The following is a 27600-nucleotide window of genomic DNA, read 5'->3' on the forward strand; positions in this document are numbered from 1 at the left end:
AATTATATAATAATGACTTACAGAGAGAGACCTTCTAAAAAGGTTAAAATGTATTACTTACACGCGAAACCTTAAATTAGAGTGAATATATGAAGACTTGGCACACCACTTCTGAAAGGTTGCCGACCCCTGTGCTACCCCCTTAATCAGGGTAGATTGTAAAATTACAATCTAATCAAGAGGAGTGTACTTGATTCTCCATAGGCATATATAGGTACTATAATTCCATAGGCATGTGTAACTCCTGTTACTCCCCTAATCTTGTTATGACTAATAACATAATGATAACTCAATAGTCGCTGAGTCTAAATTTTGAAATTCAAGGAGTGGCTGGTTCTACAATTTATCTATCAAGGCCTCAGAAAGCCTAGCATTTGCACTGACTCCTCTTCTGTCGCCAGCTCTATAGGAGGTCCCCTTAAAAATGCCTATAAACTATGTATCACCCCTAATTTTAAAACCCATGAAATAGGCAATAAATTAGACCAGGGGTCGGCAACCTTTCAGAAGTGGTGTGCCGAGTCTTCATTTTTTCACTCTAATTTAAGGTTTCGTGTGCCAGTAATACATTTTAATGTTTTTAGAAGGTCTCTTTCTATAAGTCTATAATATATAACTAAACTATTTTGTATGTAAAGTCAATAAGGTTTTTAAAATGTTTAAGAAGCTTCATTTAAAATTAAATTTAAAATGCAGAGCCCCCCGGACCGGTGGCCAGGACCCAGGCAGTGTGAGTGCCACTGAAAATCAGCTCGCGTGCCGCCTTTGGCACGTGTGCCATAGGTTGCCTACCCCTGAATTAGACTAACACTTTAAGCAAAATTGATAATGTGCAAAACCATAATAGAAATTTCAGCCCCAATGAACCCCTCTTTTACACAAATGCTCTAATTGGGTATGAACTCGTGAGATAAAAATAGGCTGGAGCCTGCAGTCACGGCTCCCTAGTTATGGTGTAGGTGAGCTTTGCACTCAAGCAGCGCTAGGACATTGCATGCCAACACCTCACCGCGCTTCCTCCCCAGCTGGGAGCGCCGGGGCTGCCACAGGGTCACCTGGCAGGGAGCGGCTCAGCCTAGGGGCGGTCTGCGTCTGTCGCGCTGCCAGTCCCTGGAGGGAGGACAGCAGCATTAGCCCCCCTGATTGGCTACAACACAGACCTGATTAGCATACGAGACTCTTCCTCACCCCCAGCCCCTTCACTTTGCGCACGCGTAAATCAAGCTTCATAGAATGTACTCCGCGTGTCTCCCCTTTGCGCATGCGCTTCACGCGCCCCCTTCAGCCTGAGACGTGACCCCTCCCCTTTCTACTGCGCCTATCATTATTAAGCCACATTCATCTCGGCGCAGGCGCAGATTATTATGTTCCTGTGCTCGGCCAGTCTTGCCTTTCCCCCTTCCTCCGCCAATGGATGGAGACGTTACTTGGAGGGGGGAGGAGGAGGTGAGGCCCCTCTGTCCAATCGTGCTGGAGATTGTTAGTTTTGAGGGACTCGTCATTCTTCCTCTTCCTTTCCCGGGCGGGTTGTCTCCAAAGATGGCAGCTGCGGCGGGGCCCGGGCCGGAGGAGCTGATTTTGTTAGAGAAGCTCCTGGGCCTGAAGAAAGGGAACAAGTACAGTGCCCGGGAGGAGCGGAAGGTGAAGGCTGCGAGGGGAGAACTGGGGACCGACTCGGGCATGTGCGCGCGCAACAAACGGGCTGCCCTCGCGCTCGTCCCTCTCTCCCTTCGGCGAGCGCGAGGCGGTGCGGCCCCGTTACCCCGCCCCCACACCTGTCTCTGGCCGTTTGAGTCCCCAGTTAGAGGCGGTGAGTTTCTGTGGCCGCCTCCCCGCTAAAGGGGCGCCGGGGGGAAGGGGGCAGGAGGCTTCCCCTTCCCCTGGCAGCACGTCCAGGGCGAAGACAGGAACCTCCCGCAGCTGCGATTAGATTCTGGCCGGGTCCGAACTGACGGAGCCAGCTGGGCTCGCTCGTGCCGGCTCTCACTAAAAGCCCCCTCCCCCCCCCCCAGCTAGGCTTTGCGTTAGGGCCACGGTGCCTGTGGGTGACGTGCCCAGAGACACCCCCAGCTGTGGGTGCCAAAGGGAACAGGCCCTGCTGCAGTGCAGGATGCATTTATTTATTGGTTGGACTTACACAGCTGAAGCATCAGAGGGGTAGCCGGGTTAGTCTGAATCTGTAAAAAGCAACATAAGCTTTCGTGGGTAAGAACCTCAAATCTTCAGATGCATCTGAAGAAGTGAGGTTCTTACCCAGGAAAGCTTATGCTCCCAGTACTTCTGTTAGTCTCAAAGGTGCCACAGGACCCTCTGTTGCTTTTTACAGCTGAAGCAGAGCTCTGTGGAGCTGGAAAGCTTGTCTCTTTCACTAGCGGAAGTTGGTCCAATAACAGTACCTCACCCACCTTTTCTCTTTCATATCCTGAGACCAACCCAGCTACAACAACATTGCATAGGCTTAGTCAGTGAAAAGCAGTATCAAATCTAAATGTGGGCTGTCTGGTAGCGCAATCTCTTTTATCCGTAATGACCCCAAAAGTTACATGGCTCAGAAACCACTCCCTCTCCAGAGACCCCTCTGGCCCTCATAGCTGGGGCAACAAGTAGCCTTGCGGCAGCTCCACAGGTTAATAAAAGTTTGTCCAGGGGCTGTCTTTGCAACATTTTAACTACATTGAAACTGATGTAGGTAGTTCAAGCAGTATGACCCCCTACTGTGGGTGAAGTATGCTGGTGTCGGTATAGCTTATTCGTATAAATAAGGCATTTTTACTGGTATAACTTTGTCCACTTTAGTGATTGTACAGATTTAAGTATCTTCGTAAATTATAATACTGTGAAATAATTAAATCTATCCTAAGACCCATTTGCAGACGAGGCCTAAAATGCAACAGACACTTCCCCCTTAATGTTGATGTATAAAAATAGTGCATAACTGTGGGAAGCACATTTGCAAGGAGAACATTGCATGGGGCCACCTGAAAGGGACAATAATTAAGGCTATGGTTTAGTCCTAGGTATTTTTAGTATAAGTCACGGACAGGTCACAGGCAATAAACAAAAATTCAGAGCCCTGTGACCTGTCCATGACTTATACTATAAATACCCTTGACTAAATCAGCGGGGGGTTGAGCTACCAGGGAGGGTAAACCCCCGGGGGATCGCTGCTGGGGTGGGAGCTGGGGGGCTGCTGCTGGAGGGGTGCACTGCGGCCAGTACCACCAGCTGCCCGGGGACTGCCCCAGCAGCGGCTGCTCTGGTTGCGAGAGGACCGGCAGCTGCAGCAGCCAGTGTGGCTGGTTGCAGAGCTGCTCCAGCAGCGACAGGTGTGGCTGTCCCAACGGCCACCTGAGGAGGCCGCAGCAGAAGTCACGAACGTTGTGAAAAGTCACAGAATCCATGACTTCCGTGACCTCTGTGACAGACACAGAGCCCTCACAATAACAAATGGGCTTGCCAATATAAAATCAAAGTACCCTGAAATCTGGCCCAAAACACTTACATATTTATTTATTCTTCCCAACTTTGCCTGCCCTTTATGCTCAGGCCTTTGAGTTATTGTAAAGTGATATTCATTTCCTGTTCTTGCAAACATACCATGCTCTCTAGAATTGTTGATCAATCAATGTAGAAGGTAGCATTTTATTTATAATATCAATATGGGGAATGGGTAACTTGGTTTTTCAGCATTATGGTATGTTCAGGTTTGCTTCTGGCAGCTTTGAAATCATTCAGTTCAAACTAGATCAGCCAGATGCACAAGATGTATTCTTTATCATATTTTCTTATTAATGTGTATCTATTTTTCTGTTTTACTTCTGAAATTTTTGGTATACTATTTTATCAGGTATGCAATACAAAATATTTTGTATTTAGGGTTGGCATAATTGATTCATTCTATCTTCTCTACATGGCAACCTTTATCAGTTTTTACTGCCTGGAAAGAGCAGACTTCTGGCTCAGTACTGCTGTAAGCAAGTAGTTGTTGCCACACTCCTGTTGCTGAGTACAATGGTACTGCCACTGAGTTACTCTGAATGCACATTTGTGTAATCCTTTGCTCCTCAGTGTTGACCTCAATATGCATTTGTGTACCGTGCATTTGTTTGCTGAAGAGGTTTTTAATTGTTCAGTAATAATACTGAGCACTGAATTTTGATTCCTATAATTAGAAATCTATTCTATTTTGGCATTAGGAGGCAATCAACTCATGGTCTTCCAGTTGAAACCAAATCTAGTGAAGCATAATTATGTGTAACAATGAGGAAAGTAGTCTCTCCTTAATTCAGATTCTGGAGATCTGATCGTATCCAACAGCTAAAAGTAGTAACATACTGCAGAAAATTCCTTCTTGAATATCTGTTGTACATTGAATATTGACTGTGTGACAGTGAACATGAGATCATTAACTTCATAAAATTGGAAGGAAATAAGTACATCAGGGAGCTGTTATCACTGGAAAAACTAGATGTGTGATGCCCTTTTAAAATTAGATCAGGAATTAGTTTAGACCCTCTGGAAATATGCTAAATGCTTAATGCCAACAGTATTTGACATACAATCTTTATGAACCATTTTTTAAATATAACTTGATTCTTCTGCTTCAGAATATTAATTGAAATATCACAAACTTCCAACTATTCAGAAGTCTTGTTTAATTAGATCAATGTTACTTCATTTTCTACATGATTTTTTTAAAAGTCTCAAAAGTTTAGCTGTAGTACATTTCTTCTACTTTTTGCAAGAGAAGAACTAACTGCTGGTTATTGCTGAGCGGGATATCTACAGGGGACACAGATTCTGTTGGTTTGATTGGACCTTACCCTTTTTAAAGTTTGGGTCTCTGTCATGAAAATAGCAACATAGTTCTTAGGTTTATGATCTGGTTTAATAATTAGAATAGGTGTTGTCTAATGCCTTTATTTTGTTTAAGTCCCCATTGAGAGGCAAGGTCTTGTGGAGAGAAATGGGTGCTCCACTGCATGCTTTCTGTAGTGCCATCATACTCCAATCAGTTTCTTACTGAATGACTTCAAAGAATATTGTACACTATACTTACCCACTGTTGAAAGTCATGGACAGAATGGTTGTCTGTCTTGTCAAATAAAACCATAGGGTTAATTCACAGTACATTACTGATTTCCTTTAAAAGAATTGCCCACACGTACAGCCTGAAGTGATATAGTTTGTGGCACTGGCAGTATGGAAGACTGGTATTAAGAACTGAAGCCAGTTTTCCATTAATGCTTCTTTAATAATTTAGAAGAAAATTGTTGTATGTTTAGATATTTTCTTGGTTTTAAAAGTTGTACACGTAACAAGATGAAATTTGGTTTGGTATCTTAAACTAAATTAATATAGTCACGTATGACTTCTCTAGGAATATCAATCATTGTTAGGATCAGAAATGTTAACTGTAATCGTTAGTTTTAAATGTATTTCAGATAATATATGCCTATTACATTTTGTACTTTCAGGGTGCTCAGATGAGCAAAATAGGTAATTTTTCTTTTTACAATTTGAAGTACAACTATACATAAAGGCCTACTAACTTTTTCATTACATACGTTTTCAGTGATTATGATAAAGTTTAATACAAAGCCAGGAAATTTTGGTGTGAAATTTGTTAGTTGACCAATTTCATGGTTTTCATCACTGAATTGGTGGTTGTATTACAGTGATGAGGACAGTACTTAGAATTAGACAACAGTAGGTATGACTTCTATATCTTGTGTTTTATTGAATTTGGTAAATATGGACTCAACTTTTGTAATTTGATCAGCATCTGTATAGAGAGCCCATGATTCTGCCGCTCCCCTTTTCTCCTCTATTCATTCTTGCCTTCTCACTCTGGTAACTGAGAAAGAGTTGTACAGGGCAGACCTTGTCCTTTTATAGTTTGCAGGTCAGCCTCAAATCCCCATCAAGTGACTTGTTTATTGGTTACCAACCCACCTGGGAAAACTGTTTTTCCATGGGCTGTAGCCAGCTCTTTGGTCTAGGGCAGTGGTTCCCAAACTTGTTCCGCCGCTTGTGCAGGGAAAGCCCCTGGCGGGCTGGGCTGGTTTGTTTACCTGCCGAGTCCGCAGGTTCGGCCGATCGCGGCTCCCAGTGGCCGCGGTTCGCTGCTCCAGGCTGATGGGAGCTGCTGGAAGCGACGGCTAGTACATCCCTCGGCCCGCGCCGCTTCCAGTAGCTTCCATTGACCTGGAGCAGCGAACCGTGGCCACTGGGAGCCACGATCGGCTGAACCTGCGGACGCGGCAGGTAAACAAACCAGCCCAGCCCGCCAGGGGCTTTCCCTGCACAAGCAGCAGAACAAGTTTGAGAACCACTGGTGTAGGGTGATTCTATTTGACTGAGAGGTTATCGGGTTTTATCGAACCGCCATTGTTATCCCTCTGCTAGGTGCAAGATTTTTTCAGTTCAATATGGAGGCTACAGTGTCCAGGTGAAGGCACAGAACAGTTTTACATCAAAATGAGCTTCACAAAACAAAAAGGAGGATGCAGATTAATTAAGGGTTTTTCTACACTGGGAGTTATTTTGGATTTAGCTATTCCTGATTAACTGCATGTGTGAATGCTATAACTCTAGAATAAGTGTGCCGTATTCCAAATTAGCTTAATTCATTGGCACACTATTGGAAACACAGGGTGCTCTTGAAGTGTGAGTCTCTTAGTTTCCACTGTTATTAGTTGAACTGTGCTCAGACTTCCTTAGCATGGGGTAAAGATTGATACAGCATTTGTATCTCCTTTTCTCCTCTTGGAGCAGCATTTGCTGTTACAGTTACCTGGCAAAGTCTCTTCAGGAGGTGGTTGAACAACTTGACAATTATTTGTATAGGAGTTCACAGGAACAGAGAACATGTGCTATATTTAAAGGGTATCACAAAAAACCCCAAGTAATTGCAGTACTATAAATTAAGATTTTTAAAAGTTGACACTAAACTATAGCTTAACCCTAAGCATGGAGAAGTGCAATGCAGAATTTTTTTTAATTTTTTTTTTAAAGGTGAAACAACACATTTGCTGTTGCTCCTGAAACGGCTTCCTCCCAGTAACTTAGTCAGTCACTAGACTTGTATAACTCTAGTCATCTGTCTTGCTGAGTTATGTCCCTACACCTAACTGTGCAAAGTCACAACTTTCACAATCATTAAACAGTTATTTAGAATAAGCATTGAAAAAGTCTGACAGGTATGATTTATTTGTGGCTGTCCAGAAAAGCTGGATATTTGCTGATTCTATAGTCTGAAGTTTTATTTTTACACTTGAAAATGTGTATCAAAGGCTACCTATGAAGATTTCTGGTAGACGATAGTTCTTATTCTGATGCTCTCACTGATTTTTGGCATGGGTTGGTTATATTGAACTAGAAATACCCTATGTATATGTTCTGTCTTGAATGTATATATATATATTTTTTTCTTCCTGCAGTGGAAACTGAAAAAAAATCAACCCAAGGATTAAGAATAATTTAAATATTTTCCATGTGAAGTATTATTCTTAGCATTAATATTTTTAATTGCCTAACTAAAACCTAATATTTTTAATTGCCTAATAAAAAGTGAACATACTGGGATACCATATAATCAGTTTGTTTAACAAAGGCTAACCTTTTAACATGACAAACTTACATGGTATTTGTTTTCTTCTAGATTCCAGTTCTTCAAACAAACAATGGTCCCAGTCTCACAGGATTGACTACTATAGCCACCCATCTAGTCAAACAAGCTAAGAAAGAACAGCTACTTGGAAGTACTGCAGAAGAGAAAGCAATAGTTCAGCAGTGGTTAGAATACAGAGTAACTCAAATAGCTGGACATTCTAATAAAGAAGATATAAGAATAATTCTGAAGGTAAGGATAACTTAATTGCTTTACCACCAGAATATTGAATTTTGGAGTGACAAAGCTGTTGTGTTGGGGACAGTATATTCATATACATATATGTATTTACTTTAGTAATAAAATGGGTAGATATTGATGATCTCAAATCATTTGCCATTAAATTTGTTGCTTTCTTTTCAGTTTATTGAAAAAACAACCTGAAACTTAAGGAAATGGTTTTAACTATAGAATACATAAAGCAAGCCTCCTGCTCTACTGTAAAAACTTAATATGTAAGAATGTAACGGAGAGGGACTGTAATTGTGCCTATAAAGTTCAGAGAGTGTTTAACTATTTAGTCTCTTCTAAATCTTGAAAGGCTACAGTTTCCTCACATCTGTAAGCTACTACTGAAGTCCCAATATATATAAATTGGCCTGCACTCTGATTCAAGATAACATTTGTTTTATTTTTATTGAGAACGACTCTTTGCTTCAGTAACAAGGTGGGATCTACTCCAAGTCTAGATATTATGGTGATTGGATAAATGGATGGATGGATGCCAAGATGAGTTAATATGCAATATGATATGTGAGATGGCGATGAGTGAAAGCATAGAGGGAAATTTCCATAAACTCATGTTTTCATATTTATAAACTACTAATGTATGGAATTTTTATTGAGTGTTCCTCACTGCCTTAGACTTCAAAAATTGCTCTCCCTTATTTTCAGAAGCTGTGGTTGGGAGGGGGAAAGGTACCATTAAGTTTTACTCAGTTAAAATTAAACTAAAATCCTTCTTTCCATTTTGCTTCTTCAGACTTCTTGAGTCCTTTCATCAAAAATGCCAAAAGTAGTTTAATTTTAACTATCATATCAGGGTAGGAGGTTGAAGAGGCCTAATTTTATTATTAAAAGTGTACAACATGGCACTGAAATCCTACATAATTTTTAAGAAGTTCTCTTTCTTCAAATTTAAAAAGTTTCCATAATTTTATATGGAAAGTACAAAATGTCTGGTGTTTCTACAAATATGTCTACACTGCAATTAAAAACTCATGACTGGCCCATGCCAGCTGACTCGGACTTGTGGGGATCAGGTTGCAGGGCTATTTCACTGCAGTTTAGACTTCTGGGCTCAGGCTGGAGCCAGGGCTCAGGGACTCTGAGATCTAGTTAAAACTTTTCATCAAACTTTCTGAATAAAAAATGGCTTTTTGAAGGAAACATATTTTCATGGAAAATTTGTATTTTCTTGGAAATTCTGGGGGGTTTCTTTAATTCAATGAATCAAAAAACTTGTGGGTAGAACTGGGTAGGGTTACCATATTTCAACAAGCAAAAAAGAGGACGGGAGGAGCCCCGCCCTAGCCCCGCCCCTGCCCCTCCCACTTCCCGCCCCCCCAGAACCCCCAACCCTCCCCCCGTTCCTTGTCCCCTGACTGCCCCCTCCTGGGACCCCTGCCCCTAACTGCCCCCCGGGACTCCACTCCCTATCTAAGCCTCCTTGCCTCTTGTCCCCTGACTGCCCCAACCCTTATCCACACCCCCACCCCCAGACAGACCCCTGGGACTCCCACGCCCCATCCAACCACTCCCCACCCCCTGACAGCCCCCCCCAGAACTCCCAACCCATCTAAACCCCTCTGCTCCCTGTCCCCTGACTGCTCCGATCCCTCTCCGCACTCCTGCCCCCTGACAGCCCCCCCAGAACTCCCAACCCATCTAAACCCCTCTGCTCCCTGTCCCCTGACTGCTCCGATCCCTCTCCGCACTCCTGCCCCCTGACAGCCCCCCCAGAACTCCCAACCCATCTAAACCTCTCTGCTCCCTGTCCCGACTGCTCCGATCCCTCTCCCCACTCCTGCCCCCTGACAGCCCCCCCCAGAACTCCCAGCTCCCCACCCCCCTGCTCCTTGTCCCCTGACTGCCCCTTCCTGGGACCCCTGCTCCTAACTGCCCTCCAGAACCCCACCCCTACCTAAGCCTCCCTGTTCCTTGTCCCCTAACTGCCCCCTCCTAAGACCCCCCCCAACTGCCCCCCAGGACCCTACCCCCTACCTGTACCCTGACTGCCCAAAACTTTCTCCACCCCCTCCCAAAAGCCCCGCCCCCCCCCGTTTCTTGACTGCCCCCTCCAGAACCTTCCTGCCCCCGGTCCCCCTTACCCTGCTGCTCAGAACAGGGTGTTGGGCTCTGTGCGAGCCGAGCCGGACACGTGGCTGCGCTTCCCAGCACAACAAAACCCGGTCCCTGGCCCTGCACAACAAAACCCGGTCCCTGGCCCTGCACAGTGCTGCCGGACCGGGTTGCAGGAGAGGCCAACTCAGAATGCAGGGCGGCTCCGGCTCCTCTACAGCTGCTCCGGAGTCCAGCCCGGGATTTTTCTGCAGCCCTCCCAGCCGCTCGCTCTGCCGGGGGAGGGGGAAATCCCGGACATTGTGAGTGCTTTACAAATTCCCCCCGGACGCTATTTTTAGCGCGAAAAGGAGGACATGTCCGGGTAAATCCGGACGAATGGTAACCCTAGAACTGGGTGAATAACTCTCTCTCCCCCTGCCCCGCCCTCTCCCCCCACCCCACCCCCCCCACCCCCGTTTGTTGGCAGTTCCACAAGCACACAAAAATAAATAAAATAACAAAACATTTTGTTTGGGGTATTTTTAGTAAAAGCAAAGGAAATTATTCAAAAAAAAGCTGTTGTCGGTGGTGCCCTCCTTCTCCATCCCACTTCCCTTTAACCTTTTGCCCAGTGGTTAGGACACCTACCTGGGATGTGCAGGGAAACCCAGATTTGAATCCCTGCTTTGGAGCAGGGACTTGTTCCTAGGTCAGGAACAAAAAAAGGAAACACATTTTTCATTCGTTTAAAAAAAAAGGGGGGGAGGGGGGATTTTCAATGAAAATTTTTGAACATTACAATTCTGTTTTGTTCAGAAGTTTTCATGGAAAACACTTAATGTTTTTTGACCACCTCTAGTCCTGATTATGCAAACTTCTTCATATGGGCAGAGCCCTGCTGAGTTCAGTGTGTGTCTGTGTTAGTATATGGGCTTGTCTGCACAAAGCAACTTGTAGGATTCCTGCCTTAGATTGTAAACTCATTGGGGTGAGGATCTTGTTGTTTTGTGTGATTGCTCAGTGCACAGAACAGAGGGGTCCATGATCATGACTGGGACATCTTGGCCTTACTGAAATATAAATATTTAATAGTAACATCTGTGACGGGTCGATCACAGAAACCCTCTTGGGTGCTGCCACCTAATGTGCCAAGACTACTTCTGCCCCTGCTTTCCCTGCCAGCTTGGGACTCGAGCACCCTGTCTTGTTGAGCCAGACACCCCAGTCTGCTCCAACATAGACCCAGGGTCTGAACCACGTGCCCCAAAGCTGCAGACTTAACTGAAAGCAACTTACAGAAGTATTCCTTTCTTTAACACTCAGGTGCCCAATTCCCAGTGGGGTCCAAACCCCAAATAAATCCGTTTTACCCTGTATAAAGCTTATACAGGGTAAACTCATAAATTGTTCACCCTCTATAACACTGATAGAGAGATATGCACAGCTGTTTGCCCCCCAGGTATTAATACATACTCTGGGTTAATTAATAAGTAAAAAGTGATTTTATTAAATTCAGAAAGTAGGATTTAAGTGATTCTAAGTAGTAACAGACAGAACAAAGTGAATTACCAAGTAAAATAAAATAGAACACGCAAGTCTAAGAAACTTAATACAAATAACACCTTACCACTTCCAGTAAGCTTCCTTTTACAGACTAGTCTCCTGCTAGTCTGGGTCCAGCAATCACTCACACCCCCTGTAGGGATTGTCCTTTGTTCCAGTTTCTTTCAGGTATCTTTGGGGGTGGAGGGCGCTCTCTTTAGCCAGCTGAAGACTAATAAACTTTCTCTTGTGGGTGGAGATCCCCTCCTCTCGCCTTTGCAAAGTCCAGCTCCAAGATGGAGTTCTGGGGACTCACCTGGGAAAGTCACATATCCATCCATGACTCACAGTTTTTAAAGGCAGAAGCCATTGCCCACATGGTATCTTGTATGTCTCCAGGAAGACTTCTTATGTGGATTGGAGTATTCCAAGATTCATTGTTCCTTGAGTGCTTCTTTATTGGGCACTTAATTTTGTGAATTTCTTTCTAAAGAAGCTGATCAAATGCCTTACAAAGCTTACTTAGAAATCAAGCAAGTATACAGCCAGTATTCATAACAAAAAATGATATGTGTACAAATAGGATGAATAGATTCAGTAAACCATAACCTTTACAGAGATATGTTACATGGCACATGTAGCATAAAATATACTCCAGTTATGTCATATTCCCATAAAGCATTATGGGATACATCGTCACAACATCAATAAAATGGCCAAGGTTGTGGAGAGCAAAATGGTTTCACTATAAGGCATGCTTATATTATCGTTGCTTTGGAAAGTGAATCTGTTTTAAATCTGTTTTAAAAAAATAAAATTAATATTTCAGGTTATAGGCTCTTCTCTTAGCTGTAAATATAAGAAGTAGATATTTACAGATTCTATCACTATTACTACATTTATTCAGTCTTGGTTATGGTTTGCAGAAAGTATTCTGATTGCTGGGTTTTGCTGTATATTTACATTATGAATACTAGAATCATGGCTTTACAACTCCTTTCAACTGCTATACTATGTTATGTCTGCTAACCATACACACTTTCCCTTCGCTGGAAACTTGGAAACTTTCCTTTTCAATTTAGTCTGAGACAATATGAATGTAAATCTGTACTTTTAATTTTCTTGCTCTTTTGGAATACAGATTAAAAGGCAGATTTTTCAACTTTGCTATAACCAGGTTTCCACAGTGCAGCAGGCATAATTGCTTGACAATTAGATATCAAAGTACCATTTTATGTCTGTAAATCAGGTACTTAAGTATTAAATGACCTAAATTCTGGACACACAAGCAGTCTTAGTGCCAGATTTTTATAACTCTGGTCTATCTGACAACTTTCACATCACAGTTTTGATCTTAGCAGCAGTGCTAGTGTGGGAAAGAGAGATTGTCTTACACATTTTGTATTTCAATATTGTATGTAAATTGTTTCCAAACAAAATAAAAACTTCACTCCTAGTACTATAAAGTAGATTTTGGGAGAGGAAGAAGAGTCTCAGCACTTAATTTTAACCAGTGATAGCAGTTTTCCTGAAGATACTCATTTATATCAGGTGATGAGTGGCCAGAGTTCTTGCTGACACAATACTGCATGAAATACTGCCTGTGTAGAAATGTTCCTACAGAACAGTAGTTATTTCTTTGCTTCTATTTGTTCCTCTTGCCACCGTGAGTTAATAGTTGGAACAAGAGACAGCCTAGTATTGAGGTAGATAAGTATCCTGTGCCAAAAGGGCGTATGGGAAAAGAACTAAAGTAGGCAGGCAAGTCTGAGATTGTGGTTTTACAATGTATCTGGAATGCGTAGTGGCAGTCTTGGGACATTTGCAGCCTAAAGCCGCAATTTGTAATGAGTTGTGTGTTGCGTGTGCCAAAAGCAGTTCAGTCACCTCTGCTGTAAACTAGGCTGCCTCTAGTTGGATCTCAAATGAGATACTACGATTCTGTAAAACCTCAGTAACAAAACTGTTTAGTGCTTGTTAAGAGATTCTGAAACAAAGGTCTTGTTGAGAAGAAAATATATAGAATACTCAAACTGATCTTTCTACCTTTTTTTAATAGAACTCCTGCATAGCATCAAAACAGTTTTGTTAATTATTTGCATTGCCTTACTAGGGTTTTAAATTTTTTTCATAACATGGACTGTGTTATTGAGAGTCTCATGGACCACCTTCCTAGCCATTCACAAGCAAATAACATCCTTGTGGCACCTACAGCACTTGTGTATATGGAGAGGTTAGAAAAAATACACAAATTCTTTTATCTTTAATATAAATGTTTGTCTTTTAGTGCAATTTACTTCTTTCAAAATCTCCTTTTGCTCCTCAGTTCATCTCCTCTTCACATATGTTCTGTTCCTTTCTCTCCTCCCTTGCATGTGCTTGTCTGCTGCCTGGTCATTTCTAATGACACAAAGGAGGAAGGACCTTAAAAAATGTAATTTGGCAAAAAAAAAATCTATGCATCTGCATTCTTCAGATGCATATTTCAAATTATCAGGCCCTTTTTTCAAAATATGACTATCACCTAGGGTGCAGGGCTTCATGGCTCCAATCTTACTGAATGTGCAAGAAGGTCTAAACAACAATTGAGGACCTTCTGTTTGAAGACTGTGAACTGCGTTTGTTGAAGGATTTGAGTACCACTATCCATCCTCATCATATACATAACAGCTCCAATGAGGAAGCAGACAAGAGCCCAAAGTTTCACCAGACCAGAGGTCTCAACTTATTACTACAATCCACAGAGAATGTTGGAACCCCGCCAAAGAAGAAACTGAAGTTCCAATGCAAGAGACAGTGAGCTGCCTTTTCCTTCTCCTGCTGTATGCCTTATGTTTTCCTCATGTCAGCAAGTTTGAGAACCCTTTAAGAGCAGAACAGAACAGTTTCAGGATTTCTCTCCTCCTCCTCTCTTGGCAACTACCTTTTAATTTTTGGAAGACTTGAATTAAGATCACTCAGACAAATTGGTCCTTGAAACTAAGGGTATTCTATCCAATTTCAGTCACTCCCTTCTCCACCCTCCTTCCCCATCCCTTTTTCAGGAATCCCTCTCATAAGATACTGTTAAAACAAGAAGTGGACTCTTTCTGAAGCTCGGAGTACTGGAAGAGGTACCCATATAATTCAGATGTAAGGGATACTATCCCATTACTTCATAATCCCAAAGAAGAAAGATAGCTGGTGTCCTATTCTAGACTAGAGATGTCTCAGGAGATAGGTCTATTGTTTCAGGTTTAGGATGGTAACTCCTTCATTAGAGCTTCAGGATTGGTTCAAAACTCTCAACTTTCAGGACACATCAATTCATTGGCTCATACAGCTCTTCACCATGCTGGGGATCAAGATCAACAGGAAAAGAATCCACAATTTTACTGATCCAGATTATAAAATTCATAGGAACTATGTTAAGATCTTGCTGACCTCAAATCTATCGATCACAGGAGAGGTACGAGACCATAATGAGTGTCCTTGATCATCAGCATGCTAACTTCAAGATGTCCGTAAGAGCATATTTTAGGTTCCTGTGTCACATGGTCTGTTGCACCTGTGTCACTTAGTATGCCAGACTTCACATGTGACCATGTAAGGGTGGTTCAAATCAGTATATCTATCAAGCAATCACCATGTGGGCATGAAAGTGAAGCTCCCAGGAGAAGTCCTCTCCTCCTTAGATTAATGGAAGGATCTGCTTCATGTGTGCAATAGAATACCTTTTGCTGCACCATTGCCTACCAAGACTCTCAACATAAATGTCCTGGAACTCAGAGCCATGTCAAGCGTGGCATTTCTACCCATGTTACAAGGATCCATGATCCAAATGATGACTGAAACAACACCCGAGCCATGTATGGTGTTACTGGGAGAGAGGTATATGGACATCTCCGCTTTGCCAAGAAGCTGTAGTCTCTGGGATTGCTGTATTTGTCATATCGCACCAGTGGCTCTGCATCTTCTGAGCTTGCAAAATGCCTTCATTGATCAGTTCAGCAGACAGTTCTCAGACAACCATGAGTGGACTATAAAAGACTCAATCCTGTGGAACATATTTTGGAAGGGTGTCTGTGTCCATAAATAGACTTACGTGCCACAGTACAGAACAAGGAATGCCCTATATTCTGTTCTAGGGCATTCTGATGCCTTCCTCATCTCGTGGGTATGGGACTGATGTATGCCTACTGCCAATCCCCTTAATGCCATGGATCCAAAGGAAACTCAGACAAGCATCATCCTCAGTGATTGACCTAGATTGGCCCAGCTGTTCAGGTACACAGACTTGGTGAACCTGTCAGCTCAATGTCCTATCACACTACTTGTTCTCTCTGACATAGTTTCACAAAACTGAGGTCAGATCTCATGTCCAAATCCAGCATCTTTACATCTGACAGCCTGAATTCTGGCTTATTAACTACAACCAAAAGAACCTGTTTAGCTAAAGTCCAGAACATCTTGGTACATAGTATAAGTTCTTCTAACTTTATGCAGCAAAATAGAAAAGGCTTTCTATTTGGATAGCATGGCATCAGCTGTCTTCCTTGGAAGCTTCTGTTTCCTCTATTCTGGACTATTTACAAGCTCTGAAACATCAGAACTTTCTGTTCTATACGGGTCCAACCCAGGGGTGAAAGTAAGGTGGTACGGCCTGGTACCAGCCACTACCGCCTTACTTTAAGTACCCTGCTTAAAGCGCTGCCCCTTTTGCGCCCCCCCCCAGGCTGCCAACGAGTGTGGGGGGCAAAAGGAGCAGCTGCTCCAGGACCGGCGATTTTAAAAGGGCCTGGGGCTCCAGCTGTTGCTGCGGTAGCGGCAGCAGCGGCCGGAACCCCAGGCCCTTTAAATCGCCGCTGGAGCCCTGGGCTGCACGGTCCAGGCAGCCTGGAAGGGCTGGGTGGGAGACTCTGACACCCAGCCCCACCCCTTCTGCCAGAAGCGCCGGCCCCCATACCTGTAAGTTTTCAATTTTACTTTCACCCCTGGTCCAATCATAATTGCACATCATCTTCTTATCCAGAGCCATACTGTGGCAAAATTCTTTACCAAAATCTCAGTAACATTTTAGAGACTCTGCGGCAATGAGTCCAGCTGCTTAAAGTTGAAAAACAAATCCTGTGACAATTGATATGTAGACTAAATACTTGGATGGATGTGTAATCAGTGTGCAGAATTAACACATTCATAGGGAGAAAAGGAACCATATGGCAACTACATTTCTGTCAAGGATAACCCTAAAAGAAGAGTTACGGGGAAGTACACAGGTTGGATAAAAATCAATTATTATTTTTTAATGGATTTTTAAAATTTTATTTAAACCTGTATTTAAAATTAAATTTGAAATTATGACAACCTATGTCAAGGCCTAACCTTTCTATCTGTTCAGATCATTTCAATTAAATAAAAAATAATAATAATACTAAACGATACATACTTGTTGCCAAGTTTTAAGGAAAATCAGATCGCTGAACTGGTGAAAATCACTGGCTAAGCACTGGGAACAGGGATTTACTGAAGTTCCACACTAGCTTTTGACATCAGTAGCCCTCTCTTGCAAATATAGAGAATAAACTGAAATGAAGAAAATATTCAGCTAGTTCAGCTGAATGACTAGTTCATTTAGAAACCAACTGGATGTTGAAAAAGCAGGAAAGCTTGTTTTTCTTTTCCAATTTATGAATAGAAACTAGGTGTGAAAGGATGAGATCTGTTAGTTCTAAAATCGTGAAGGACATGGTGACCAGCGACAGTCATTTCAAATCAACAACTACAGATAAAGTATTACTAATTCAATTTTGATCAGTTACTTTTCTTATGCATCCAGCACATTTAAGGCTGCTTAATTTAACTAATAAAATGCTGTTTATGTGCATTTTAATTGAATTTTAATTTCTATCAAAAGAGCTTGATACCCAACACAAGTAAAAAGTTAACCGTCTAGTACAGGGGTGGGCAAACTATGGCCCGCAGGCCACATCCTGCCCAGCCCCTGAGCTCCTGGCCCAGGAGGCTCACCCTTGGCTGCTCCCCTGCTGTCCCCTCTCCCCCGCAGCCTCAGCTCACTTGCTCCGCTGCCGGCACAATGCTCTGGGCGGCGGGGCTGTGAGCTCCTGGGGCAGCGCAGCTGCAGAGCCCGGCCTGACCCGGTGCTCTGTGCTGTGCTCCGGTGGCAGTGGCAGCGCAGCCCAGTTTGAGCTAGGCAGCGCAGCTGTAGCACCGCCAGCCACCGGTGCCCCAGGCAGCACGGTAAGGGCAGGGAGCAGAGGGGGTTGGATAGAGGGCAGGGGAGTTCAAGGTGGTGGTCGGGGGTGGGGGGAGAACAGAGGGTTGAATAGGGACAGGGGTCCCCGGGGGAAGTCGGGAAGGAGGGGGGGTTGGATGGGGCAGCAGGGGGCAGTCAGGGGACAGGGAGAAGGGGTGGTTGGATGAGGCAGGGGTCCCGGGGAATGGGGCGTCAGGAATGAGAAAAGGGAGCAGAAGACTGGTGAGATATGGGAAGAATGCAGAGAACAGTATGGGATACAAGAGAGGCATGAAAGGAGTGAGGTGCAGGGGGCTGGGAGATATGGAAAAGGACAAAGAAAAGCAAGATTTTTTTATGTGTATTAAGCTTCGGATACTTAGAATTCTCTAGATATAAAACTTTTTCACTGTGAATAAATTTCCCCATCCTCTCTTCACTATCCCCAAATCCCAACCAGGTATAACTCCCCCCCTCAGTATCCATTCTCACACCCCCTCATATGGACGTGCTAAAATCTGTGGGAGAGGAGAAACACTTTTGTGAGCTTCAGAAAATATTGAGGCAGAGCTCTCTTTTTATGGATTCTGTGTATCAACTCCATTTAAAATGTTAACAATCATTAATAATCTGGGAGATTCCCAAACAAAAAAAACTGAGTTACATTTGAAAGTGTGTTTCAGTGGAGTCTAACATCCAAAAAACCTATGCTGTCTTTACAAAATTTTTTCACCTTTTAAAATAAAAGTTCCAAACTATAATCTTAAAAATATTCTTCTACTCCACCAATACATGACTTTGAGAATTTACATGTTTCTTAGATGATTGATTGTACTTTGGAGTTATATTTCTTTCACAGTCTTTGCGCATCTTACAAACAATAGACATAAAATATACAAACAGCGGCATATTTCCATTACAGAACAAAGGAAGTTAAAATTGGATGGATGATGCAAGTGGAGTGAGTGATAAGGATTATATTCTGTGGGGGAACCAGCTGGATCCTTTAACTGTACATTTACAGACTGTCATTTGGAGTTTTTTAGGGTTTTATTATTTATTTTGGGGGTTAGCTGGGCTTACCCAGCTGAATCACTTTTCAACTTCAAGCCCTGATCTACACTACGAGTTTAGGTTGAATTTAGCAGCGTTAGATCGATTTAACCCTGCACCTGTCCACACGACGAAGCCATTTTTGTCGACTTAAAGGGCTCTTAACATCGATTTCTGTGCTCCTCCCCAATGAGGGATTAGTGCTGAAATTGACCCTGCTGGGTTGAATTTGGGGTAGTGTGGATGCAATTTGACAGTATTGGCCTCCGGGAGCTATCCCAAAGTGCTCCATTGTGACCGCTCTGGACAGCACTCTCAACTCCAATGCACTGGCCAGATAGACAGGAAAATCCCCATGAACTTTTGAATGAGCTCCAGCATGGATCGAACGGGAGATTCTGCATCTGATCGCTGTATGGAGAGACGAATCCGTGCTATCCGAACTCCGTTCCAAAAGATGAAATGCCGGAATATTTGAAAAAATCTCCAAGGGCATGAAGGACAGAGGTTATAACAGGGACCCACAGCAGTGCCACGTGAAACTTAAGGAGCTCAGGCAAGCTTACCAAACAACCAGAGAGGCAAACGGCCGCTCCAGGTCAGAGCCCAAGACATGCGGCTTCTATGATGAGCTGCATGCCATTCTAGGGGGTGCCCCTACAACTACTCCACCCCTGTGCTTCCCTCTTCCCCAACCCCTGCTGGGCTACTTTGGCAGTTATCCCCCCATTTGTGTGATGAATTAATAAAGAATGCATGAATTTGAAACAACAATGACTTTATTGCCTCTGCAAGCAGAGATCAAAGTGGGGTGGTGGGGGCAGTTGGCTTACAAGGAAGTAGAGTGAACCAAGGGGGCTGGTTTTCATCAAGGAGAAACAAACAGAACTTTCACACCGTAGCCTGGCCAGTCATGAAACTGGTTTTCAAAGCTTCTCTGATGCACAGCATGCCCTGCTGTGCTCGTCTAACCGCCCTGGTGTCTGGCTGCACATAATCAGCAGCCAGGCAATTTGCCTCAACCTCCCACCCTGCCATAAACGTCTCCCCTTACTCTCACAGATATTGTGGAGCACACAGCAAGCAGTAATAACAATGGGAATATTGGTTTTGCTGAGGTCTAACTGAGTCAGTAAACTGCGCCAGCGAGCTTTTAAACATCCAAAGGCACATTTTACCACCATTATGCACTTGCTCAGCCTATAGTTGAACTGCTCCTTACTACTGTCCAGGCTTCATGAGCCATGGGAGCAAGGGGTAGGCTGGGGTAGGTGCGACCGCGCGGTGCTGCTGACTGGGAGAGCAGCCTGAGGCAGAAGCCTCCAGCTGGCATGATATTCCAGGCAGGACTGAATCTCCATTAGACGAAACTTAAAGAAGAGAATGACCTGGAGTCGTTCCCATTTTTGTCCAGGCGCCTCCGACCGACTTCACCAAGGACGGCCAGGAGCACCCATGTCTGCCTGGGCGCCCCGGACCAACCTAACCGAAGTTGGCCAGGAGCACTCGCAGGATGACGACAACAGCTAGCAGTCATATTGCACCGCCTGCTGTCCGCAAGGCAAGGGGATGCTGCTGTGTAGCGCTGCAGTACCGCGTTTGCCAGCAGCACCCAGGAGACATATGGTGACACTGAGCCGAGTGGGCTCCATGCTTGCCGTGGTATGTCGTCTGCATGGGTAACCCAGGAAAAAAGGCGAGAAACGATTGTTTGCCATTGCTTTCACAGAGGGAGGGAGGCCTGACGACATGTACCCAGAGCCACCCGCGACAATGTTTTTGCCCCATCAGGCATTGGGAGCTCAACCCAAAATTCCAGTGGGCGGCTGAGACTGCGGGAACTGTGGGATAGCTACCACAGTGCAACGCTCCGAAAGTCGATGCTAGCCTCAGTACTGTGGACGCACACCGCCGACTTAATGCGCTTAGTGGGGACGCACACAATCGACTGTATCAAATCAATTTCTAAAAAATTGACTTCTATTAAATCAACCTAATTTCATAGTGTAGACATACCCCAACTCTTCCTAACAAAGTCTTTTCTGTTTGAGAATAATTAAGACTGTTTCAGCTATTGTGACTAGCTGACAATTTATTAACTGATCTAAATTGACCTAAGAGGTAATTTTTCAAGCATTCTAATTCTTAGGAGGATATATCATCAGTTGCATTAATATTCTGTCCAGCTGCTATTGTATTGACTTTGTAATTCTTTTATTTTCTTTTAGGATCTTAACTTATACCTTGAAGACAAAGTCTACCTTGCCAGAAACAACTTTACTTTAGCAGATATTTTAATGTACTATGGGCTACATCACATCATAGTAAGTAATATTTAATTACTTTTGTTATAACAATCATAATCATTAATGCATGTGAGTAATAAACATTTCTTGCTTTAGAAGAGGGCTAGCTAAGTAGAAATACTACTTTTTCCATTTTGTAATTAACATTGATAAAAGGGCAGAGTTTTGTGCAAGTGTTTGAGATTAATTTGCCTTTAAATGTGGCTCCCTATTTAAAGTACTATTTAGCTGTGGAACAGGCAAAGGGAATGTCATATCTGTAGGATATGTCATATCTGTTTGGATAAATAGATTTAAAACTGTCCTTTATATAATGCGATACAAGAACACTACATGTGCCTTTTATTTCCTGACTATCCTAACTTGGTGGCAAAAGTTTGTATCATTACCATTCACAGAATTGGAGGAGGAAACAAATGGATAAAACTGGAAGAACTAAGTGACAAAAAATTAAGGCAAAACCTTGATCTTGATAACATGGGTGAAATGATACCTGGTCCGAGAAGATGCAGGTGAAGATAAGCTAAATGCTAGAAGGATGTACAAACGTGGTGACAAGATTTTGAAAAAAGAGTGCTCAGGCTTCAGGATTTGATGTTAAGACTTGATCATACATGATAAAAAGAACAGTGAATTTAGGATGGTAGTGACAGGAAGGAAGGAGTAATATCATGGAGGTAAATCAGTGTCTGAGGTGGTGGTTTTTGATGCTTCCTATGCTATAAAGAATTAATGTGTTCTTACTTCCTGGGGAAAAATCTGGATGGGATTAGTCAAAGGTCTAAAGTAGAAAGTACAGATAATTATTTTTCAGAAAAAACACTATGAGGAAAAGGGATAGTGCAACAAGATAGATTAGCCAGTAACATTATAAAATGTGCTGCTTTTAGAAAAATAATCTTGTCCCTGATTCAGAGTAAATTTAATTGCAATCTGTAGAAATGTCCAGGAATGAAAATAAAAGAGAGGATTAAGGAAGCAAATGAAAGGGGTTCTATCTTGGATGATTTTATTAAAATGTAAGAGTAGATAATCAGTTGACTTGGAATTAATTGTGTGAAAAAAAGTGATCTCCTAGAATATTAGTATTCTAGTGTATGATTATGTTGTTAAGATTGGTTACCTTTTATGTATCATATGAAGGATTTATATACTGCCTATAAAAGTAATAGAGGATGTAAGAATACAAGTGAGATAGTACAGTTAAAAATTATTTGAAGAAAATCAAGCATGTTTAAATTCAGAGTTTGCTCCAGAGTTGACCATCTAATCAAGAGAAAAAGATACACGTTATTGCTTAGGAAAATAGAACAGGTGGTAAAAACAAATGAGTTGGTTCTCCTGGACTGTGACTTCAACCATCCATATATTGGTTGGGAAAAGTATGTAGAATAATATTGATGTCTAAAAATGTTTTTAAATTTCTTGGAAGATATTTCCTGTCTCAAAAGTAGAAAGTGCAAATAGTGGGGTAGTTATCCCAGACATGATACAAATAGGGAGGAAATCTAGGTGCAACAAAGAACAAATTGTTTTGAATATTGTAGCCTTATGGATATAGCCAGACATCAGTACTTAAATTTAAAATGACAGATGACTTTAAAACTTTGTGGGAGAAGGTGTTTGTTTTTTGAGGTGGGGGAGTACCTGTGATGACATTGCCCTACTCAAACTTCAGGGAGGGAGGTGCTGGGCTTCTTAATGCAGTACCGCTCCTGGGACCCTATCTTGTGGGCCACCTTTTGGGATCTGTATTGGCTAGTAGGCCATGAGAAATTTTGAAGATTTTCTTTCTTCCCATTTCCAGCCCCTTCTGCCTGTTGGAAAAGGAGCTGATCTGCATGCCCTTCCTCCTCTCTCCCCAAAGAGAGAACAGTTCCCAGCTCTTTCCCTTTAATCGTGGCTGCAGAAATAAGGATGGAAGGAGGACAAAGGAGTTGCCCTTCTCCTTCCCTCCACCCAGAAATTTGTTAAAAGAATCTGATTACACTGTACTGCCTCAGATTACATACTACCAGTAAACACTTGATCTCCCACTGTCAGTGGTAGGTTAGTACAAAGATCAAGGGCAGAGTATGACTATTGTGAAGAAATCAAACTTTTTAATAAATAAGGAAATCTAAAAACACTTTTTGTTGCATTCAGCCTCATTCATTGGGAAAATTTGCTTGTTTTTAGCACTGCTGATACTTTTACTCTCTTTTTGCTCTTGCTTCATATTCTCCCTTCCTCTTCCCTTTCCCTGTGCCTTTGTTCATTTTCCTTTTTTTTTCTTCACTTTGCAATTCCCTGTGGGCAATAACTTCCAGTTCCTTCCATCTCCCTATTTGCTAACACAGTCAGTAATTAAACAGTTTAATATTAGTGTTCCAACTATTGTAGAGTTAACACTTACAATGAGATGAATGAAGAAAGTGGTGTTTGCATCTGCCATTTTCAGGCTGTTAGTAGACTAGTGAAACCTATACATCATCTTTTCACTTTCATTTAACATGTTAAAAATTATGTTTGCAACCAGGAAGTTTAGAAACTTAGATATAAATAAAATCTTGGGTTCTGCAGAATCTGAGTTTATAAAATAGGCCACATGGTGTATTTATGTGAAGAGTTTGATATCCCCACACTATATGAGCCAAGAAGTCTCTTCCAATCCTATGTACGACTACGTTTTTGACATGGGAGTCATGAGTTCATGTTTTTAGACATTTTTTGAGTACATTTTGTGGGGTTAGATAAATTCGGTGAAAAATAGAGTAGAGCTGACAAGTTAAATCATGAGTTCCAGAGAAAACAGAAGGTTAGCAGTACTGCTAGGGGACAAAAAGGACAGTCTTTCAGTAATCACAGAGCTTTCAGTAAGAACTTTAATTCCTCCATGGGTTATTAGTTTAGTTTTTACTAAAATTGTCTCTGATATGGAAACAACCTTTATATCTGTACACTATAAGTTGGAACTGGGGTGCTTATGCTGTATGAGGACATTTGGGGACTAATCAGTAAAATGTCTGATTAGTTCTATTTAACATCCCAGTGTTGCCTGAGATAAAGATATAGACTTAAGATTACTCTCCAGTTCGTAAACTGCATTAATCAGCCATAACGAAAAAATAAAAATAAGAAAATATATCACACAATAAACTACCTCTGAACTTAGAATAGAATTTTCTGTCTAACCAAAAATAAAACTATAAAAGTTTCAATCAGAGTATCAGGTTCATATCAAATAAACAAGTTCAGATCAAATAAATTACTCTAATACGAATTCTATCTAATAAACTGCGAAGATGGCCTTCTGCTCACATGCAGGTCCCCAACTTAAGACTGGCTGAAAAACTTAGTATGAGAACGAAAAATCAGTTCCCAATTCAAGTTCATTAATATTTGAACTACTTATCCAGCATTTATTGTTCGTATTCCAGTAAATGTTTTGGTTAATGCCCATTAATAAACTTCCATCTTATCTTAATACTGAGCTGAAATTATATGCTAATACTCCTTAACGTCTATTTACACAAAACGGGGAAATAAATGTTATTTGGGGGTACAAAACAACATTAATGATTCTTAGGATGTTTTACTGATCACCATGACTTTTGCCCATGACGACTCTGTGACTTTTAATTAAAATTAAAAAAGAGATAAAACCGCCATAACAAATAGTTACCATTTTTCCTTTACTTCTGTATTCTGTTATAACAAATGCTATTTAAAGTTAGGGGCCGGAGCCTATAAATCCTTACTATTGCATGTAGTGGCTCTCTATGAAGCATAGTCTTGCTGACTTTGCTGCAGGATCCGACTTGAAGTTGATATCGCATTTTTTTAATCAAAGTATTGCTAAATTTGTCAGGTGTCTTATCAAGCCATCCCAGTGAGATACTGTCAAGTCATTATTACCATTTCCCTCCCTCCCCTCCATTCCCTCCATGTTTTTTCTAAGCACTTTTAAATTTGTACAAGTGTTGGAGCTCTCATGATATCCTTATTCTCATGCTAAAGTGTTTGGTACATAAACAACTCTGTGGGCAAGAGTCTCACCGAGTTTAGGGTGAGAATTTGTCTGTAACCACAGTGCCATTGAAGTGTTATACTCTTTGAAGAATGTAATTTATAGACCTTTTAGAAACTCAGAAAATCTAGGCTTATTGTATAATGACTACTTTGGTGAGCCTTCATCAGCTCTGCATAGAAATATCAAGGGTTTTCCTCCTTTAAAAAAATCCTTAAATTGAGTGGCTGTTTGTTTGCTATTAAAATTGCTTTAATAGCAGATAATTATTTTAATAGCAGAACAGCAGCTTTTCTTAACTTGGGGGAATTATCTAATTTAATGAGGAAGAACAGAAAATATCCATCTATAACAAAATGTTGTAAAAATGCCACGGAGATGATCTCTAAACAATTAACCTAAGAGTTATAATCTGAGTAAAAACTAGAGCATGCCACAAAGTGCTTTTTAATATACTGCACCAGCAGAGTACATTATGTAAATAAGGTAAAATACCTTGCCCATTTTTTTTCCAAGAGTACAAAAGGGGTTTCATTTTCAGAATAGATATTTTTGCCCTCTGTTTTTTCACTCTGCTAAACAGCCCCTAGTAGAACTAATCCTCCTGCTTTTTCACTTTTGTAAATCAAAAATAATTATTGAAGTCTTGGAGTTACTAGCGTGAGAGAATCTTGGGCCCATTGTCTGCTAAATTTCAGTGGAATTCCATATTTTAGGGCCCAGTGTCTTTCCCCATTAAAAGTAGGTTTTTACCAGAAAAGGACACATTTAACTGCAGTGCTGCTACTAAAATACCATAGTTTGCTCCAGAATGTTCCAGTACGTTTTATATTTTAAATACTGAATTTTGTAAGGCCTCAGGGTGTATACACATTGCTCTTGCCATACTCTTCATTGCTTTGTAAATTGTGCTGCTGCTTTATATTGGGTACCAGTGTCAAACTACACTGAATATTTAGGACAATTACATGTGATCAGAGGTGTCTTTTCTATGCATGTCAGAGTGCCCAATATATGGGGAACTTCAGGCAGTTTTACAGGGTATTTTAATTAAAAGACCATTCTATGCTGCTTTTAATAGCTTTCACTTTTTGGTTTGTCAGGTCTCTAAAAAGCTGAAATTTTTCTCTTACCAATTTTGTTCTTTTCTACATGGATAATGCTGATTTAATTGTGTTTCTAGTGCAGCAGAAAAAATGGGTTCTCATTTAAGTGTTTGTGTATTTCTATCAGTGATGTCAGTTGCAGTATGCAGAGCTGATTTCACCTTTCTGCACCAGTAGGAGGCAAGCTTGCTAATTAAGTTTCAACAAAATTGGAATGGACCAGAAAAGGGGATTAGAGTTTGAATTGTTGAATTTTTTGCAGAAATATAGTGGCAATAGTATGTTTGCATTCTGGCAAGTGAGTTCCCTTATCTAGGGATGTGTGGTGTCTGCTGTAAGTGATGCTGCAAAATCTACTTTTTTCCAAGCTGCTGAAAGGACTATTGGGCTCAGAGATGTGCTTGGCTTAGTTCAGAGTTACAATAATTCAGCAAAGGCAGTTCTGGAAAATCAATATTGTGAAGAGGAAATGTTCTCTTTTCTACTCTTCTTCCCTACTTCTGTCCCACCCCATTCAGTCTCTGGTATTTTTACTATCCCCATGCCCTCTTATCTTTACATCTCTCACTCTAGTTCTGTGCGGTACAGCTCTACGATAGAGTACTATGGGGGAAACATGCCTGTTACAGCCAACACTTGCAGTCCCAAAAGTTGACTGTTACAAGATGAAGCTCAGCTTGAGACTCTAGCTACTGAAACTATTCAGAATTATCCCTTCTTTTTCCCACTTTGCTCCTATTATCCAGCAAGTTGGAGCTGACATATCTTCTATGTGGCTTCCAGCTCCAAACTAAACTTGGAACAGTCAGTCTTCACATGCTGTGAAGGCATATCTTCAGATACAGTAATATCCCACTGGAACATTCCTCTAGCACAATACTCACATATGCTCTGGCCAGCATAGATTGATTTAAATAATCAACTTTAATCATGTTTTGCATTTGTATTTTTTAGTTATCTTCTTGAGAGAGGTTGATTTTTTTTTTTAATTGATTGGTAACCATTAAAACATGTTGATTTGCAATTAAAGTATAGCCTTTATACTAAAATTAGCTCTTTGTTTGCTAACCAGGAGGATATACTAACTCAATGAACATTTGTTAGCAGTTATATAACTTAATCTACATTTATTCAGATACTTAATTTTCAATTTTCTGTTATGTTAGAAAATGGTGAATGAATCATTCTTTATTTACTAGATGACTCATTTGTTACTTTTGATTTGTGTAAAGCTCTTTTTGGATGGAAATTCAATTGAAAGTGCACAAAAATTAAAAGGTTTTTGTGTTTAAATAAACTACCTTAAATTTTCTGGACACATTAGGTGAAAAAACTTTTATCACAATATGTTGTGGATTTAAAACTCATTAAACAAAGGAAGCATTATGTGTAGTTAG

At 41.6% G+C, this 27600-nt stretch overlaps 1 protein-coding gene across 1 annotated transcript in view; it reads left to right on the forward strand.

The window, feature by feature from the left end:
* The first annotated feature begins 1503 nt into the window (after positions 1-1503).
* EEF1E1 (eukaryotic translation elongation factor 1 epsilon 1) overlaps positions 1504-27600 on the forward strand; it is a 29903-nt gene continuing 3806 nt past the window's right edge. Inside the window, exons 1-3 of the mRNA XM_054020137.1 lie at positions 1504-1641; positions 7664-7864; positions 21011-21106. Of these exons, the coding sequence (XP_053876112.1) occupies positions 1540-1641; positions 7664-7864; positions 21011-21106 (399 nt within the window). The 5' untranslated portion in view covers positions 1504-1539. The remainder of the gene's footprint in view (positions 1642-7663; positions 7865-21010; positions 21107-27600) is intronic.

Source organism: Malaclemys terrapin, chromosome 2, assembly GCF_027887155.1.
Source record: "Malaclemys terrapin pileata isolate rMalTer1 chromosome 2, rMalTer1.hap1, whole genome shotgun sequence".
In the NCBI taxonomy this organism is placed as follows: Eukaryota; Metazoa; Chordata; order Testudines; family Emydidae; genus Malaclemys; species Malaclemys terrapin.